The sequence below is a fragment of the Myotis brandtii genome, unplaced genomic scaffold (assembly GCF_000412655.1).
Source record: "Myotis brandtii unplaced genomic scaffold, ASM41265v1 scaffold82, whole genome shotgun sequence".
Classification (NCBI taxonomy): domain Eukaryota; kingdom Metazoa; phylum Chordata; class Mammalia; order Chiroptera; family Vespertilionidae; genus Myotis; species Myotis brandtii.
The window spans coordinates 3,663,128-3,681,053 of record NW_005371324.1 but is presented as its reverse complement, the minus strand read 5'-3'; the positions used below and the strand labels follow the sequence as shown (position 1 = coordinate 3,681,053).

The 17,926-nt window shown below is 38.9% G+C and overlaps 1 protein-coding gene across 1 annotated transcript in view; it reads right to left on the bottom strand.

Annotated features, from left to right (window-relative positions):
• Positions 1-534: 534 nt before the first annotated feature.
• Positions 535-17,926, bottom strand: part of LOC106724392 (GLIPR1-like protein 1) — a 53,148-nt gene continuing 35,756 nt past the window's right edge. Inside the window, exons 5-7 of the mRNA XM_014531629.1 lie at positions 8,166-8,299; positions 3,951-4,196; positions 535-639 (exon numbers count right to left, since the gene is read on the bottom strand). Coding sequence (XP_014387115.1) covers positions 535-639; positions 3,951-4,196; positions 8,166-8,299 — 485 coding nt within the window. The remainder of the gene's footprint in view (positions 640-3,950; positions 4,197-8,165; positions 8,300-17,926) is intronic.

Below are 17,926 nucleotides of genomic sequence, written 5' to 3'. Positions count from 1 at the left end.
GGTTGGGTTGTGGATGGATTTTATCTTCTTTCTTGTACAGATCAATGGGATTAGAGCTCCACAATTTTATTTTTGTAGCCTCCCATTAGGCTTATGTTATATTTCCACTTAGATGCACAATAATAAAAAAGGCAATAACACGGTATTTTTTTCTTAGAAGAATGTGCTTTTCACTATCATTCAGAATTACTTGCTCATTTCAGTTATGGTATAGTATATTAGGAAAGCATCTGCAAGCCTATTTTGTGTTTCAGTTTTTAGTATAGCAACGCATTCTATGTTACCTGTTGTTCTATTTAACAAAGAATGTCCATCATTTTAACTCTGAACTTTAAATATCTCATGGTAAGTATAATTCTTTACACAGGTAATATTCTCTCACCACTTACTATTTTCATCTGTTTCTTTGATTATCATTATAGAGGGAGGCTTCATTTATGAAATATATACCTGCCTTTTTAGTCTAACTTCTTATTTTTGGAAATAATTTTTAACATTTATTTCAATATAAAATATTTTTAAAAGCAAAACAACTTACAGAGGTCCATAGTCACATACAAATATTGCAGTTGCAGCTCCCTGGAGTTGAGGACAAATTGCCATTGCACAACCAACTTTATATGAATCGGCCCAAACTACCTATAAAGAAAGGAATTTTAAAATAAAATATGCAAAACACCTCTATGAAACAATGCACTATGGGAATAACTATAATCTTAGTCATGCTCTAAAAGTGAGAATACATAAATTTTTATTAACTATTTTTCTTAATTTCTAATATTTAGTTTAAAACAATTTTTAAAAGGCTGCTTTCATGAGGGCTACCTAAATAGTTTTTCCTCACTGATAATTCTCATAAGTCAAAAAAATATAATATGTAGCCAAAATAATATATTTTTCTAGATGATTTATGAAAAAAATTATTTTCTTCATAGGTATAAATATAAACAATATTAAAATTACACTATAAATGAAAACAATGATACACTTTTATTTCTTTTTCTCTAAAAACTTCTACTTAGTTTATAACATTTTAAATTTTGTGGCCCTAACCATATTCTACTTTTGTCAAATTACAAAAACAGATAGAGATAGAGACTAAGAACATATTGCATTTATTGCAAAAAACATGCTTGCCATAAGGGTGCTGAATATTTTTGTTTCATTGTAAAGAATAGCAGTTATTCAAAAGAAGAAGATTTCTATGAAAAACTAACCATGGAGTGAGGCAGGGGGAGATAAAGAGTTGAAAACATTAGTATTCTTTTGTGACAATGATAGAGTGGAACTTTCTTCTATTGCTTAAATGAACAAAGGGAAAATACTTATTTATTCATTTGGAAAACAAAATAATGAAAGAAAATTGATATAGATTTTGATAACACAAATTACTTTTCTAAACCCATTTAATTTACAATTCAATTAACAAAATGTATTGGTACATTTTATAAAGTAATATATTAGTCACCATTTCCCATGACCTGCATATAGCTATAGTCAACAGTTTTTCAACATATATTTTAATGGCTCTTTGAGAGGCAGCAACAACTATTCTGAGAAGGATTTCTAAATTTACAGCATCCTGTTGTCAGACAAAATTTAAATGGAATAGGAGCATGAAAGCTGCTAATTTCTGTGTTCAGTGAACCTCTGATAAGAATGGCATGCTTTCAGACACTGTATGTTAATTCAACTTAGACAGATAAGTTTAGAGAAGAGAGCTCTTCTCTTGCTTAAATGGTCCATCCTAGGGGCTCCGTGTCATGCCTAAAATGTGTTTCCATTTCTCACCCAAAACTCTCACAACAACCAACCAAAAGAATTGTAAAAATTATAGGAAATAAAGGTCTTCCGGATACTGGACATATGACAACAAAGGATAATGCCTCCTGAGAGTTCAGGTTGGGGGAGGCTATGAATTATACAATTGTCTCAGCTTGTTGCTTTGAGAGCGTTTCCAGGCCATGACTGGTGGGGTAGGGGTGTTGAAGAAACCAAGAGGAGCCTAATGGATCCACATGGTTGAGAGACAGCTGAGAGTCTGTGGAGACCAAGGAGGCAGGAGTTTGGGTGGTGTAGTACCTCAGTGGTGAAAATCTAACAGTGACACTACTATGGATACCTCTAGGGGGTCCCCATCATCAATTCAGCAGAGCACTAATCAGAGCATGCATTTGAAGAACTACCCTAGACCTTGAAATGAACCATCTATAAAAAGTAAATAAAAGAATACAGGAGCTTACATTGGGCCAGGAGTAGGGCCTTTTCCACTAGCTCTACTAGCAAGTTTCATAATTTCTGGGCACTGGGTAGAGTAGGCAGAAGAATTTTGCCTCCATCTAATATATTTTAAAAGCAGGAACCAAAAGGATCAAACAAATTCCAGGTAACTTAACTGTATCCCAGAAGAGAATTCAAGAATATTATAGGCATATAAAAAAATGAAGCATCCAAGAAGGCAAGATTTATAAAGTTGAAGATATAATAAAACATATCTAATATTATAAGTAGCAGAAAATTTTACCCATAAGGAAGAGGGATAATCAATCCATTGAAACTACCCCAGAACTTACCTAGAGAAAACATTAGAATAATTATTGTAACTATCTCATATGGTTGAAAAGGTAGAAGAAAGGTCAAATATCCTTTTTTAAAAAAAAATATGTTTCTTTATTGTCAGAGAGAAGAACAGGAGAGGGAGAGAGAGATAGAAACATTAATGATGAGAGAGAATCATTGATCAGCTGCCTCCTGCATGTCCCCTAGTGGGGATCGAGCCTGCAACCCAGGCATGTGCCCTTGGCCGGAATCAAACCCACGACCCTTCAGTCAGGAGGCTGATGCTCTATCCACTGAGCCAAACTGGCTAGGGCCAAATATTCTTGATATAGTTACTGATTATGTAAAAAAGACAAAAATCAAGCTTTTAGAGATATAAACTTTAGTATATAAGATGAAAAATAAACTAAATGTTGTTAATAGTAGATTAAACATTAGAGAAGAAAAGATTAGTGAACTTAAAGATAAAGCAATAAGACTATTTGAAATTAATCACAGAGAGGAAAAAACTTAGAAAGAAAAGAGAACAACAATAATCATGGGGAAATTCAAGTGGCCATCAACATTGGTGAGTAGAATCAGGGCAGATAGAAGTCAGTAACAGAAATATTTCAAGAGGCAATATCCAGCATTCATCAAATTTTGATTTAAATTATAGATGTATAGTTCTAAGAAACTCAGTAAACCACAGCACAGAAAGGTGATGCAAATTTTAGTTAATTATGAAATGGCTCCAGATTTGTTGTAAAGAAAATGTTTTTTAACTGAAACAGAGAAAAAAAGGCACATTAAATAACACTGGAATAAATAAAAGATTGAGATTTCTTATTGGAATTAATGCATTGAGATGACAATGGAGTAATCTTTAAAGTTCAGAAAACAAAAGCTCCAGAGAATTCTATATCCAGTAAAACTATCTTCCAAATGAATGTGAGTTTTCAGAACACCCAAATGTAACTGGAAAGAAAATGCTAGTCCTGGTCGGTGTGGCTCAGTTGATTGTCATCCCATGCCACCAACAGTTTGCTGGTTGGATTCCAGTTGGGGCACGTGCCCTGTTTGTGGGCTCTATACCCAGTAGGGGGCATGCAAGAGGCAGCCAATCAATGTTCCACTCTCATATTGATGTTTCCCTCCTCCTCCTCCTCCGCCTCCTCCTCTTTCCTCCTTCTCTCCCTCCCTCCCTCCTTACCCCTTTCCCCCTATCCTCCTCTCTCCCTCTCCCCCTTCCTCTCTCTCTCTCCCTCCCTCTCTCCATCTCTCCCTCTCCTTCTCCCTTCCTCCCTCTCTAAAAATAAATGCAAAATATTTTAAAAAGAAAATGCTAAAAAATGTCTTGTGATTGCAATGTACATAAATAAGAATTATTAAATCAAATGTCAAATATTTACCTGTGTATAATGGCCACAAGCTTTGGAACAATGTAGAGTACTATAATTATAAATCATCTTTTCATTACACCAAAGACCAATAGCAAATTCCGGTTTAAATTGGTATGATCCACCTAACCAAATATTTTCTCCCACATATTTAAAAGTTGGATGACACTGATATGGTTTTTCTGAGCAGGTCTTGCGTTGGTATTTGCACTTGTTTGCCCATGCTTTTGCAGTCTTGGCTAAACCTTCATCCCAAGACTGAAAGACAAAAATAATTTAAATTGAATTTTGCATATTCATTTGCATTGATGTTATCTAATGATTTTAATAGATGACATTTTGTTTAAATTTTTAATTTTAATAAAATATAGTTTTTCTTTGGCATTTATTATGTTCACCATTAGTCAGTTCTTTTAAGTTGTGCTTCAGAAACACTCTATGATCCATTCTGTGGAGGTTTATTTTTGTATTTATTGGACTGGTACAGTAGAGACAGTCAAAAAATATTTGAATGTGACTTAAATAAGCCAGAGTTCACAGTCCAGTAATTTAGAGAATCATGCAAGCATTTCATAAGTAAAGGATGAGGACCCATTTATAATTAAGAACTTCCGAGCACGCTAGAAATAGAATTTTCTTAATTTGATCAAGTGTATTTATATAAAAAGTACCCAATCCTCTTGACTGATTAAAAAGTGCCTCAGCAAATGGAACAGGTTGACAGTATAACCATTTCCCCCAAAATTCAAAATTGCTCTGAACCAATGATTGCCATGTGGTTCCCATTCTTCTACTTTCTGAATAGAGATCTTTGTTGTGGTTGTCTTGTCCTTGTGCTGGCATTGAAAGTTGTTTATGTGGAGGACACAGACAATCACATGGCCAATGGTATCCATCCACATCTTACTCTGTTGTAGAGGTTGCTGTGTACCACTCAGCGATATTAGACTCTGATTCAGTAACTGGACAGGATATTGGGTTTTATTCTTTGAGGGAGGATGTTGGTTTTTTTATTCCTTTGAGGGAGGTTTTGAATTTGTTCTATGTATTAAAGAAAAGGAATGAAAAATATTCCATTACCACAAAAGGAATCGATGATAGAGATATTTAAGGTAAGCATGCTAGGATAACCAGACTAGAATATATCACCTCTAGGTCTGATCATAAAACTTCTGTACAACCCTTCAGCTTTCTCAATGGTGACTCTGAGGAACATGTGTTGACATGATGGAACCAAGATGTAAACTGCCCAAAGGCACTGCAAGGAGAACAGGTGATATGGAGAGCGGTGTCACTGAGACGCTAAACCTATGTTATTTAAAACTAGAGGCCCAGTTCATAAAATTTGTGCACTCGGGGATGGGGGTGAGGGTGGGGGTCCTTCAGCCTGGCTTGTGCCCTCTCACAGTCTGGGAGCCCTCGGGGGATGTCCAACTGCCAGAGAGGCGGTAGAGGCTCCCGCCACGCCACCGCAGCTGAGGTTTCTGGCTGAGCGGCACTCCCCTCTGTGGGAGCGCACTGACCACCAGGGGGCAGCTCCAGCGTTGAGGGTCTGTCCCCTGGTGGTCAGTGTGTGTCATAGCAACAGGTCAGTTCACCGTTTGGTCAATTTGCATATTAGCCTTCTATTATATAGGATAATTCAGACAGTGAAAGACAAACTCTGAATGATCTCACCTCTATGTGGAATATTAAAAAACCAAACTCATGATACAGAGAACAGATTAGTGTTTGTCAGAATATCAGGTTGGGGGTGGGTGAAAGGTTGAAGGTGATCAAAATGTATAAACTTTCAGTTACAAGATAAAGAAGTTTATGGCTGTAGGGTACAGCATTGCAAGTATAATTAACAATCTGTATTGTATATCTGAAAGTTGCTCAAAGTTTAGATTTTAAAAGTTCTCATTACAAGAAAACATGTAACTGTGAGGTAATGGACCTTAATAAAACTTATTGTGGTAATCATTTTGCAACATATACATATATCAAATAATTATCTTTTATATTTTAAACTAATACGATGTTATATATCAATACAAAATTTAAAAAAGTTTGCATGATTTCAGGGCTGATCTGTTAACACATTATGCTCTGTCTTTTCTGACATTTATGAAAATTGACATGAGAAATGAGATGCCTGTTTTTTCTGGATGATGCAGTAGTAGATGACAGGAGAAACTCCTGTTGAAGTCTTAGCCAACAGTCATCACTTCCACTTTTGGCCAAAATGGAGTAACTTTCTGACTTGAAACAATAAAAATAACATACATATGTGAAAAAGCAAGACACATGAAACCAGGCAACAAGGACCAGTGATCCCTGAAAGGAGGGAAACCAGTAAGGGTGAGTCCTATAATGGCCTTACCTGCTGCTTTGGGAGAATGTTCAGTCCATACAAGAATACCAGAAAGCACAGACGTGCACAGAGGCAGGGCTGTAAAGAAGACTATTTAGCAGAGGGTTGATTAACACACACATGTGAAGAACATATGCAACACCAGGGAATGAATCACTCAAAATGATAGGAGAGCATATAACCTAATGCTTACACAGCACTGGGACTATTGCTTTTCCTGCTAGCGAGATTGGAAAACCTCATAATCTTGGGAATTGTGTCGAGTACTCAGGAGGATCTCTCCTTAATAGAGGGAGATAATGATCCCTAGCCTCAGTCACTTCTTTTGTTCTACCTTACAAATCTTAAACACAAGACTCAAAAGGATCAAATTTTAAGTCCATGCCAGAAAAAAATGTCAAGAATATTTACATAAATACAAAAATTACCATCACCCAACAAACAAAAGTGGACAGATTCAGATATCTGATACAAACTTATCTGCATACAAGGACTCATGATAATACAATAAAAAATGAGGAGAAAGGCCCTGGCTAGGTAGCTCTTGGTTAAAGTATCATCAAGGTGCGCCAAGGTTGAGGGGTCTCTGGTCAGGGCACATATGGGAATCAACCAATGAATGCATGAATAAGTGGAACTACAAATCTATGTTTCTCTCTCTCTCTCTCTCTCTCTCTCTCTCACTCTAAAATCAATAAATTAAAATATATTGATGAGGAGAAAAATCAATGTATGAAAATTGAACCAGAATTAACACATATGTTAAAATTAGTAGAGAAAGAATGAGTGATAAACTTTTTTTTGCATGAATAGAGTTATCAATGGGCTGTGAGATAACTTCAAATTGTATAGTTAATATGTTTATAAGTGGAGTCTTTAATATTTAACTATACAATGGCTAAAATTTTTAAAATTTATGTAAACCTGCAGACCCAAGAAGCTCAATGAGCCCCAGGAAATATGAATAAAACTACATCAATGCACATCATAATCAAATTGCTGAAAACCAAGGATAAGGAGATTTCCTTAAAGCAGCCAGAGGAAAAAATACACCTGATGTACATGGGAACAAAGGAAATGATCCAGTAGATTTTTCATCACAAACAATGTGCAGGAAGATAGAAGTTAGCAGGACAACCTAGAATTCTGTGTCTAATGATAATATTGGTTATAACTTAAGTAGAAATAAACTCACAGACACAAAAAGTTGATAGGATTAATTGCCAACAGACCCATAGTATGAGAAATATTAATGTCCTTTAAGCAGAAGGAAAAATGATACAAGGTGGAAATATTGATCTGGAAAAAAAAGGAAGAAAAGCACCAGATCTTTCATGTAAAGTGTTAAAATAACAAAAACGATCACATGTTTGCAAAGTTAAACTATATATAAAACAAAGTAAAATCAAAGAAGGCTCATGGTTCTTCTACCTTATTCCTTTCTTCCTCCTCTTCTGCAGGTAGCTATGAAAATTTAAATTAATCTACATTTTTCCTTTCATTTTTTTTTTGAAAATATAGCATAAGTATGCATTTATATAGAATGTGTGTATATACAGGGGTGGACAAAAGGAGGTTGTAATAAAAATAAACTACAGTTGTAATAAAAATAAACTACAAGAAAAAACTGATTCATGTCTTCACAGCTATCAGCTGTATGTGAATAAACACACATATGTAACTCTAGCAAGTAACAGCTTCAAGATTTCCTTTCTCTTTCCCTTCTATCACAACCACCCTACAGGAGACAGCTCAGCCAAAGCATGATTTCAAACTGCATGCCGAAAAGTCCTAACTGAATGCATACAAATACGTCCATAAAATGAATCGCCAAGATCCCTTAGTATAATCCCAGCTCATTTTTTTCTCACCATGTATTTCATGTTGGCCGCGGAGGGCTGGACTGTGCGACGCATTTCATTGTGAGCTGCGACACAGTCCTCTATGAACTTCTTGTCTTCGATGGAAGGTACGGTGGGAGTTTGACTGGCTACCAGATAGAAACCTAAAGTCCATAAGAAATTTAATTTGTTCCCATAAACCATGGCAATACACAGAGGATGCCCTGGCTGTGTGGACTGGTAACGGCTAGGCCAGCCTGCGCTCTGCACCTTGGCCCAACGTTCTCTGCTGGCTTGAGCTCATAGACAGTTGCACAGCAAGCTGGGCCCTGGGGGCGGGGCCAGAATGGACAGGGAACAGGCAGCAGGAGGAGCTGGCCAGAAAGCCCTGGGCTACAGGGGAAAGCCTTGAGTTGCCCCCTGGTGCAGGCATTCAACCATCCTGAAGGCACTGTCTGTGGACCTAATCTGGAATCACCTCGAAGGGCGTCTGGATTGTAATCCAGATTGCAACATTCAGGCAGCACCGTGTCATGCAAAAGAACGAGATGAGCCCTAGGTGCTTTGGCTCAGTGGATAGAGCTTAGGCCTGTGAATTTAGTCCTGGGTTTGATTCCCATCAAGAGAGCATGCCCAGGTTGCAAGGTCTATCCCCAGAGGGGGATGTGCAGGAGCCAGCCAATCAGTGATTCTCTCTCATCATTGATGTTTCTGTCTCTCTCACCTTCTCTGAAATCAATAAAAAATATTTTTAAAAAAAATAGAAAAAAAATGACATGAATTAGATGCTGACAATGGACCAGGCCTGTGCAAAACCCTATGTGTTAGTTTCATAGACTCAGCTTCTGTGTATTGCTTTTTTATTGTTTTAAATAAATTGCAACATCAATCTCTGGTTTCCTCAGAGATTGGGAATAAAGCTAGCATATACTGGATGACGTAGTATGATTCTCTATTATTTTGTCAAAAACTTAATTCAATGACTTGCTTGTTTCAGTATCTAAAGAGAATGACTGCCTAGAAAGATAAAAATAGACACATGGAAAGTGTAGCCAAGTACGTTCTCTGGACAAAATCTCTTCTTGACACTTACCTTTGGAACACACCTGCCTTTTTGGTGACTAGGGAATTTCAGATAAGGACTCATTTAGTTGGTATGCTGAAGACTAGGGCAGAGTACATTTGATTGGTTATTTTACTTACATTGCAATATAAATCCATTTCGTTTGGCTTAATGTTTAAGACCCATTATATCAGTGTTGGAGTAAGTTTCTCCTGGACCCTGCTCAGTTTAGCAATTGTGGGAACACTCACTCCTTTATCCTGCTTGACTATGCTAACTGTAGAGTCCAAGTCCCTGGACGCCAGGTATTAGATGAAGAAGACATGAAAAGTCGTGAGCATATGGGAGAGTCTTTATTGCAGCCCAAGTAGCCATTGCTTCTAAGGAGCCATTAGACAAAGCAATTCTTCAAAGTAGCCTCACAAAAGCAGCCATTGTACACACAGCAGCCTCTTTACGTAAAAGCAGCCTCGGTAAACATAGGAGCTATCACACAAAGTAGCCTGACTAGGCAGCCTCTCACTGGCTGGTCAGTAACACATCTTTATACTAACTTAGACAAAAGAGGCTTCTTGCCAAAATAGTGACCTCAGTATTTGGGTTATAGAAAAGTACGCCTGCACAGTGCATACAGTGAAACTGCTGTGTCCTTGCACCTGCGTATGGCAACTTGGCCTTGAACATCTGGCACACTCTGATCAGGGTTTCCACAATCAGTTATATTATTATTCAATTAAATCAGCACTTTTTATGTGATATTAAATGACATTTAAATATATATATAATTGATTTCAGAGAGGAAGGGAGAGGGGGAGAGAGAGAGAAACATCAATGATGAGAGAGAATCATCGATTGGCTGCCTCCTGAAAGCCCCACAATGGAGATCAAGCTGCCACAATCCAGGCATATGCTCTGACCTGGAATCAAACTGTTACCTTCCAGTTCATAGGACAATGCTCAACCACAGAGCCACACAGGCCAGGCAATGACAGTTTTTATTATTACTGTGTTTCAAGTAAATATATATTTTAAATGTTTTTGTTGATTTTTTTAGATAGAGAAGAAGGGAGAGGGAGAGAGAGAGAGAAAAAAACATCCTGCATACCCCATACTGGGAATTGATCCTTTTACTGGGGAAGGAGGCTCTTGGTGTGGTGCGTGGGACAATGCTCAAACAATGGAGCCATACTGGCCAGGGCTCAGATAAATATCATAATTTGATGATTTGATTTGAGGTTGTTTATAATACTAATTAACTTAAGTGAGCACATATTTATACTGTTATTCTAGTCAATTAAGCTTGCCATTAAAAAACCACAAAATTTTGATGCAACTAGTCATTATCTATACATATAAAAGCCAAGCCACTGGAACAACAGAATGACCAGTATGACCAGTTGCTATGACAAACACTGCAGCAGTCAACTGGCCCAATTGGGGCCCCAATTGGTCTCCCCAACCGCCTGTGGCCCCTTCCCCTGGCCAGCCCTGCCCCCGATTGACCCGGGAATGGGGCTGACCGGCCAACCTCCCCTGTCCCCTTCACTCCATAGGGCAGGCCAGCCAGACCCCACCCATGCATGAATTTGTGAACCGGGCCTCTAGTTTGTTAATAAAATGCAGAAAATTATATTATAAAATGGGGTAAAATACAAGGATCCCAATGGAAATTCTACTGAGAAATACATATTTCTGTTCAATTATCTGCTAATGGAGAATGCCAATGTGTGTTACTTTAACATTACATATACAGTCTAAACTGAGCTTCTGATATACCCTACATCCCAATCCTGACCTTTCCAGAATCTTCCCTATCTCAGTTAATGGCAGTTCTCTCTCTCATTTGTGTATTTTTGTTTGTTTGTTTGGTGTGTGTGTGTGTTTTTTATCTATTGCTCAGGCCTCAAACTTTGGAGGCTTTGGTTCTTTAGCAAATTTTTTAAAAAATATAAATGTCTTTATAGTTTCAGACCTCAATCAGTGCTCATCATTTAAAATGGCATCTCCTCGATTTTATGGATAAATGCAATGGCTTCCTAGTGGATCTTCCTGTTGTCTAGTCTCAATACATCAGTAACAGTATACAGTATAGTTAATATACCTAAATATTTGGAGTGTCTACTATGTACCAGGTATTCTTCTTGGTGCTTGGAATTACAATCATACAGAACAAAACAAAGTAATATGCCTTTCTGGAATTCCAGTGGAGACAAATAATAAATGATAAACATAATAAATAACTTCTACAGTATGATTTTTTTGAAAGGTGAAAACCTCTATCAAAAGATAAATGCAGCCTAAGGTGTTGGGAACACAGCGGGTGTGTGGAGGCGAGGGATAGGGTTGATTTCAAATGGGGTGATCATTCTTTGAGAAGGTGACTTTTAAGTAAATACTTGAAGAGGATGCAAGTGGGAAGCATGTGGACTAGAGGAAGAGAGTTCAAGGAAGGAGGAGATTAAATACAAGGTGGAACTGTAATCCTAGGCAAACACCATGTGGAAAATGGGAGAGCTCAGTGATTACTCTGAGTTGCTGTGCTGCTGCGAGAAGAGTAAAGACATTGAGTATTTTTGACTTTGTTAAATGATGCACAAATGTTAAGAATTTAAGAATAACTATTAAAAGAAAGAGAAATAGCAAACCAATAAAGGGGAAATGACAAATGAAGAATATTTTATCAACCCAATAGAAGTCAAGAAATCAGAATGAGGTGTACCTTTTTTTTCTTCATATATGTATTCAAGGTCGTTAACACGCCTTGAATTATGATGTTGGCTGCAACTCATAATGTTAGGAAGTTTATTGCTTTTATTGCTATTCAGTTATAAATAGTTCATAATTGTCCCTTAGGACTTTTTCTTTTCTTTAGCCATGTTTTATTTTTATTTTTTCAGTTACAGTGGACAGTCAATTTTATTTTATTATTTTATTTTTTATATCAGTATTGGTTTTATATTGATATAACATAGTGGCTTAAAACAATGCATACTTATTAATGTGTAGTTCTATAGGTTAGAAACTTAAAAAAAGTCTCCTGGGGCTAAAATCAAGGAGTTGGCAGGACCATGTTCCTTCCAGAGGCTGGAGGCTCTGGGGTAGGGATAGAAGGGGATGCATCTCCTGCTCTTCTGGCTTCTAGGGGCCTCCCACGACCCTTGGCCATGGTCCTTTCCCCCATCATCCAAGCCAACAATATGGAATCTCTCCAACCCTCCTGTTGTCACATTTGGGTCTCACAGTGACTTCAGCTGGGTAAAGTTCTCTTTCAAGGACTCATTCCATTAGGTTGGACCTACCCCGAAAATCCAGGATAATCTCTCCATCTCAGGGTTCTTGACCTTAATCACATCTGCCAAGCGCCTTTTTCATGTGCGATGGACATTCACAGGTTCTTGGGATTAGGGTTGGGCCTCTCTCTCTCTTTTTTTAAAAAAGGTATCTTTTTATTTCATTTCAAGAAAAATGATTTTAAATATAATAATGTTACATTATTATATAAACACCAATTACTCAAGAAAAAGAGGATCAGTCTCTATGCGGTCTCCACTTTCAGTCCTCGGGTATCAGAGTTCTCTCCTGTGAGTTTTTGTTGATTATTCAGGGAGCCTTTCTGTATTTCAGTTGTAATTCCAGCCTGTTCCTGGGAGCATATCCGTGCAGCATCCACCTACTCTGCCACCATTTTTAATCTCTTCAATATTATTTTATATTAGTTTCAGGTGTACAGCATAGTAGTTAGACATTTATATATAATTTACAAATGATCCCCTGTCCCATTAGTCTAGTATTCACCTGACATAATTATTACAATATTATGGCTATTACAATATTATTGACTATATTACATCCCTGTGACTATTTTGTAACTGACAACTGAAATTCTTACTTTCTTAACCCATTTCACCCACTGACCCTCCCTCAGCTTCTGGTTCTCTGTATCTATGTGTCTGTTTTGTTTGTTTAAATTCCATATCTAAGTGAAATCATATGGTATTTGTCTTTCTTTGGCTGACTAATTTCACTTAACATAATACCATTTGGGTCATCCATACTGTCATAAATGGTAAGATTTCATTTTTTATGGCCAAGTAATATTCCATTGCTTATGTGTACTACTTATTCTTTCTGAAGTTGTCTATTAAGTTTCTTCCATATCTTGGCTATCTATATATAAAAGACAAATGACCAGAACAACTGGAACGACCAGAACGACTGGTTGCTATGACATGCACTGAGGCCAACCAACCTGCCTGATCAGAGGCGGGGCCGGCCGGCAACCCCCCCATGCCCCCCCCCCCCGCCAGTCTGCCCCGATTGGGCCCTGATCGGGGGCAGGGTAGGCGGCCAACATCCCTTAGGCCCCTCCTCCCCCCAGCCGTCCTGGTCAGATGCCACCCATGCACTAATTTGTGCACTGGGCCTCTATTTGTAAATAATGCTGCAATGAACGTAGGGATACATGTATCTTTTAGAATTAATGTTTTGAATTTCTTCAGATAAATATTCAGAAGTGAAATTGATGGTTCTTTTTTTAATGGTTTCTATGTCTTTTCTCTTTGTTTGTTTACAAAATCTCTGTTGAAGTTCTCACTTCATATTTTCCCATAAGTTTGTGGCCATCCTTATAACCGTGTTTTGAACTCTGTATCTGGTACATTGCTTGCCTCCATTTTAGTTACTTAACTTCTGGTATTTTGGTCTGTTCTTTCGTTTGGGACATGTTTCTTTGTGTTCTCATTTTGGCTGCCACTTTGTGTTTATTTTTATATATTAGGTAGATCTGCCATGTCTCCCAGTTTTGCAGAATAACTTTATATAGGAGTCTTAGTGGCACAGTCTCCCTGGTCACCTGAACCGGGTGCTCCAGGAATGTTTCTTGTGTTGATTGTGTGTGTGTTCCTGTTGTGGTTGAGTCTTGATTGCTGTTTGTCAGTGGTTGAGATTGACCCTAAGGCTGACTGGCTGTGAGGACGAGCCATGATGAAGCATGGGCTGACCTTAGGAAACAGGATTACCCCAGGGGGGTGTGGTCTACTCTTTGGGTGTGCTGTTTATGGAGCTAACCAGGTGGTGTTCTATTCTGCTCAGAGGCCAGCCACCAGGTGTATTGGTCCTGGGCCTCTTGGGAGGGACTACAAAGTGGTCTGAGGTTAGTAGCCACCTGTGCTGCATCTGGAGGCATGTGGGAGAGGCCATGCTGTGTCCCAAGGCTGGCTGCCACCTGCACTGGGCCTGAGGCCACTCAGAAAAAGGCACAGGGGATACTGAGGCCAGCTGTTGCCTGCTGGGGGCTGTAGGTCTTGGGAAGTTTGTCAGAAAGCACAGGCCAAGGCGGTGGGTGAGGCATGGCTGCAGAATGGGCCAAGGCAGTGGTCGGCAAACTGCGGCTCCCGAGCCACATGTGGCTCTTTGGCTCCTTGAGTGTGGCTCTTCCACAAAATACCACGTGCAGGCGTGCACTACAGGGCGATTGAACCTTCATGGCCCATGCGCAGAAGTCGGTTTTTGGCCTGGGCGAGTCTATTTTGAAGAAGTACTGTTGATATTTGGCTCTGTTGACTAATGAATTTGCCGACCACTGGGCCAAGGGAAGTGTGCGAATCAGATGGATCAGGCTCTCAGGTAGTCATCAGGTTGGGGCCAGCTGTGTTCACAAGGTTAAGGCAGGTTCAGATTTGGAGCCAGCTTGCCCCCTGCAGGGCATGTGAAGGGAAGGCCCAACACATGGGCAGTGGCTGCCCTCACCCTAAAGCAGCCCTGGGCAAACTACAGCCCGCGGGCTGGATCCGGCCCGTTTGAAATGAATAAAACTAAAAAAAAAAAGACCGTACCCTTTTATGTAATGATGTTTACTTTGAATTTATATTAGTTCACACAAACACTCCATCCATGCTTTTGTTCCGGCCCTCCGGTCCAGTTTAAGAACCCATTGTGGCCCTCGAGTCAAAAAGTTTGCCCACCCCTGCCCTAAAGTCACACAATTCAGTTTCTCCTGGTATGTGTCTGGCACCTTTTGGGCTGCTGTCCCTTGGCTGGAGCTTAGTGTGAGTGCCTGTGAGTGAGTGAGTCTGTGACAGGCCCTTTAGGAGGAGGCCTGGGTTTGCAGCCACCCTCTGTCTCACTGGGATCATCTTCACAGCCAGCTGCTGTGGGAACTACTTTCCCAGCACTGGATCCCTGAGCTGGGGAGCCTGGTGTGAGGCTGGGACCCCTCAGTCCTCAGTGGGGGTCTCTGGAGCCAAGACGACCCTCCCAATTCTTACCATCCTCATGTGGTTATGGGAGCAACCCATTCTGATCTCCACCCATGACTGGCCTCCTTAGTTTTAAGAGCTTTGTTCAGTTTGCCTTCAGGTGGTTCTCCAGGTTGATTGCCTGATAATTTAGTTGTCTTTTTATGTGCTCATGGAAGGAGGTGAGTACAGTGCTTATCTATACCATTTCTTTAAACTTGAAAATATGCTTTTATTGTTTATTTATTTATTTATTTACTTTTTTAAAATCTTTATTGTTGAAAGTATTATATATGTCCCCTTTCCTCCCCACTGACCTCTCCCACCCTTCCCCCACCCCCCACCTCAGGCCTTTATCAACCTATTGTCTGTGTCCATGGATTATGTATATCCCATATGAGTTCATTGGTTGATCTCTTTCCCCTCCCCTCACTCTCCCCTGCCTTTCCTCTTTGGTTTGACAGTCTGTTTGATGCTTTTATGTCTCAGTCTATTTTTCTTCATCAGTTTATATTCATTAAATTCCACATATGAGTGAGATCATGCGATACTTGTCTTTCTCTGACTGGCTTATTTTGCTTAGCAGAAACTCTCCAGGTCCCTCCATGCTATTTCAAAGGGTAAGATATCCTTTTTTTCTGTGATATAGTATTCCATGGTATAAATATACCACAGCTTTTTTATCCACTCATCTACTGATGGGCACTTGGGCTGTTTCTAGGTCTTAGCTATTGTAAATTGTGCTGCTATGAACATAGGGGTGCAAACATTCTTTCTGATTGTTTTGGGTTTCTTAGGATATATTCCTAGAAATGGAATCCCTGGGTCAATTGGCAGTTCCACATTTAATTATTTGGAGTTAAGTGGAATTTTGAAGTTTAGATTCTAGTCCTTCCACTCTAAGTTATTGGGACAAAGTTTGCCTTTGAGGTTTTCTATTTGTAATTTAGAAATAACAGCCACAACCTTAGGAGATAATAGATATCTCCTTCTGTATAAAATGTATAATATAGTAACTGAGACATTGGTATGTATGCATTATATTTTGGTTGAATCGGTATGTAATACATTCAAAGTTAATATTGTTTAAAAGTTATTATTATTATTTTGCATTTTACATTGTAGCTTATAATAGGTTTAGATTGGTATGGGCTTTCACAGTCCTCTGGTGTATTTATCATTTAAATTTAACTTAAATTTCTCCACAACTTCACTGACATAGAAAATCTAACAGTTCCACAGTAATTCTTTTATATTTTCAGACTGTAATTGTCAGGTAGTTACTTATAACTTTTATCTTTTTGTCTTATTCTTATTTTCTGGAAGCTTTAATTGTCATGACTTCAAACATTTGAATGGATCATGCATTAACTTCCTACTGCTGCTGTAACAAATGACCACAGACAGTATTATAAAGCAACACACATTTATCCTCTTACAGTTCTAGAGGTCAGACCTGTGGGAGGTGCCTTGACAGGCGCATTCCTTCTGGAGGGTCAGGGAAGAACCTGTTTTCTTGTCTTTTTCAACTTCATTGCTTGGCTCATGGCTCATGGCTCTTCTCCCCTGTTCCAAGCCAGCAATGGCTGGGCAAGCCTTCTCGTGTTATCTCACTCTGACACTCTTCTGTCTCACGTGTTCCTCTGCTTCCCTCCTATAAAGACCCACGTGATGACACTGAGCCACGTGGGTAATCCCGGGCAATCTCCTCATCCCCAGCTCTTCCATCTGCCATCGTATGTAAATTAACATATTTACATGTTCTGAGGATTAATTAGGACATGGACGTCTTTAGGGGACCATCATTCAGCTATCACATATCTAAATCTCTCTCTTTTAAAGTTTTATTAAAATAAAATACACTCTCACAAAGTATACACATTTTGGGTGTACGGCATATGAATTTTCACAGCCTGAACAAGTTTCTAGATCAAGAAATAGAAGGGACCCTGTTCCCCAACACCCCGCCCTTGATGCTGTCTCCCGGTTACTGACCACACCCTCTGTCACAGCAGGTTGACTTCTCTGTCCTACTATCAGAGGTTATGTACTTCAATGAAATCACAAAATGTAGACTCTGTATCTTATTTTGTTCAACATTATGTTTGTACATTTTATCCATGTTATTGTTAATAGGTGTCCTTTATTTTCATTTCTGTACAGTATTTCAGTGTATAAATATACCACAATTTACTTATATACACATGCTTATGGACATTTGACTCTTTTAAAAAAAATATATTTTATTGATTTTTTACAGAGAGGAAGGGAGAGGGACAGAGAGTTAGAAACATCAATGAGAGAGAAACATCCATCAGCTGCCTGCGGCATACTCCCCACTGGGTATGTGCCTGCAACCAAGGTACATGCCCCTGACCGGAATCGAACCCAGGACCCTTGAGTCCACAGGCTGACGCTCTATCCACTGAGCCAAACCGGTTAGGGCCATTTGACTCTTTATGAAGAGTGTTGCCATGAACTTTTGCATGCCT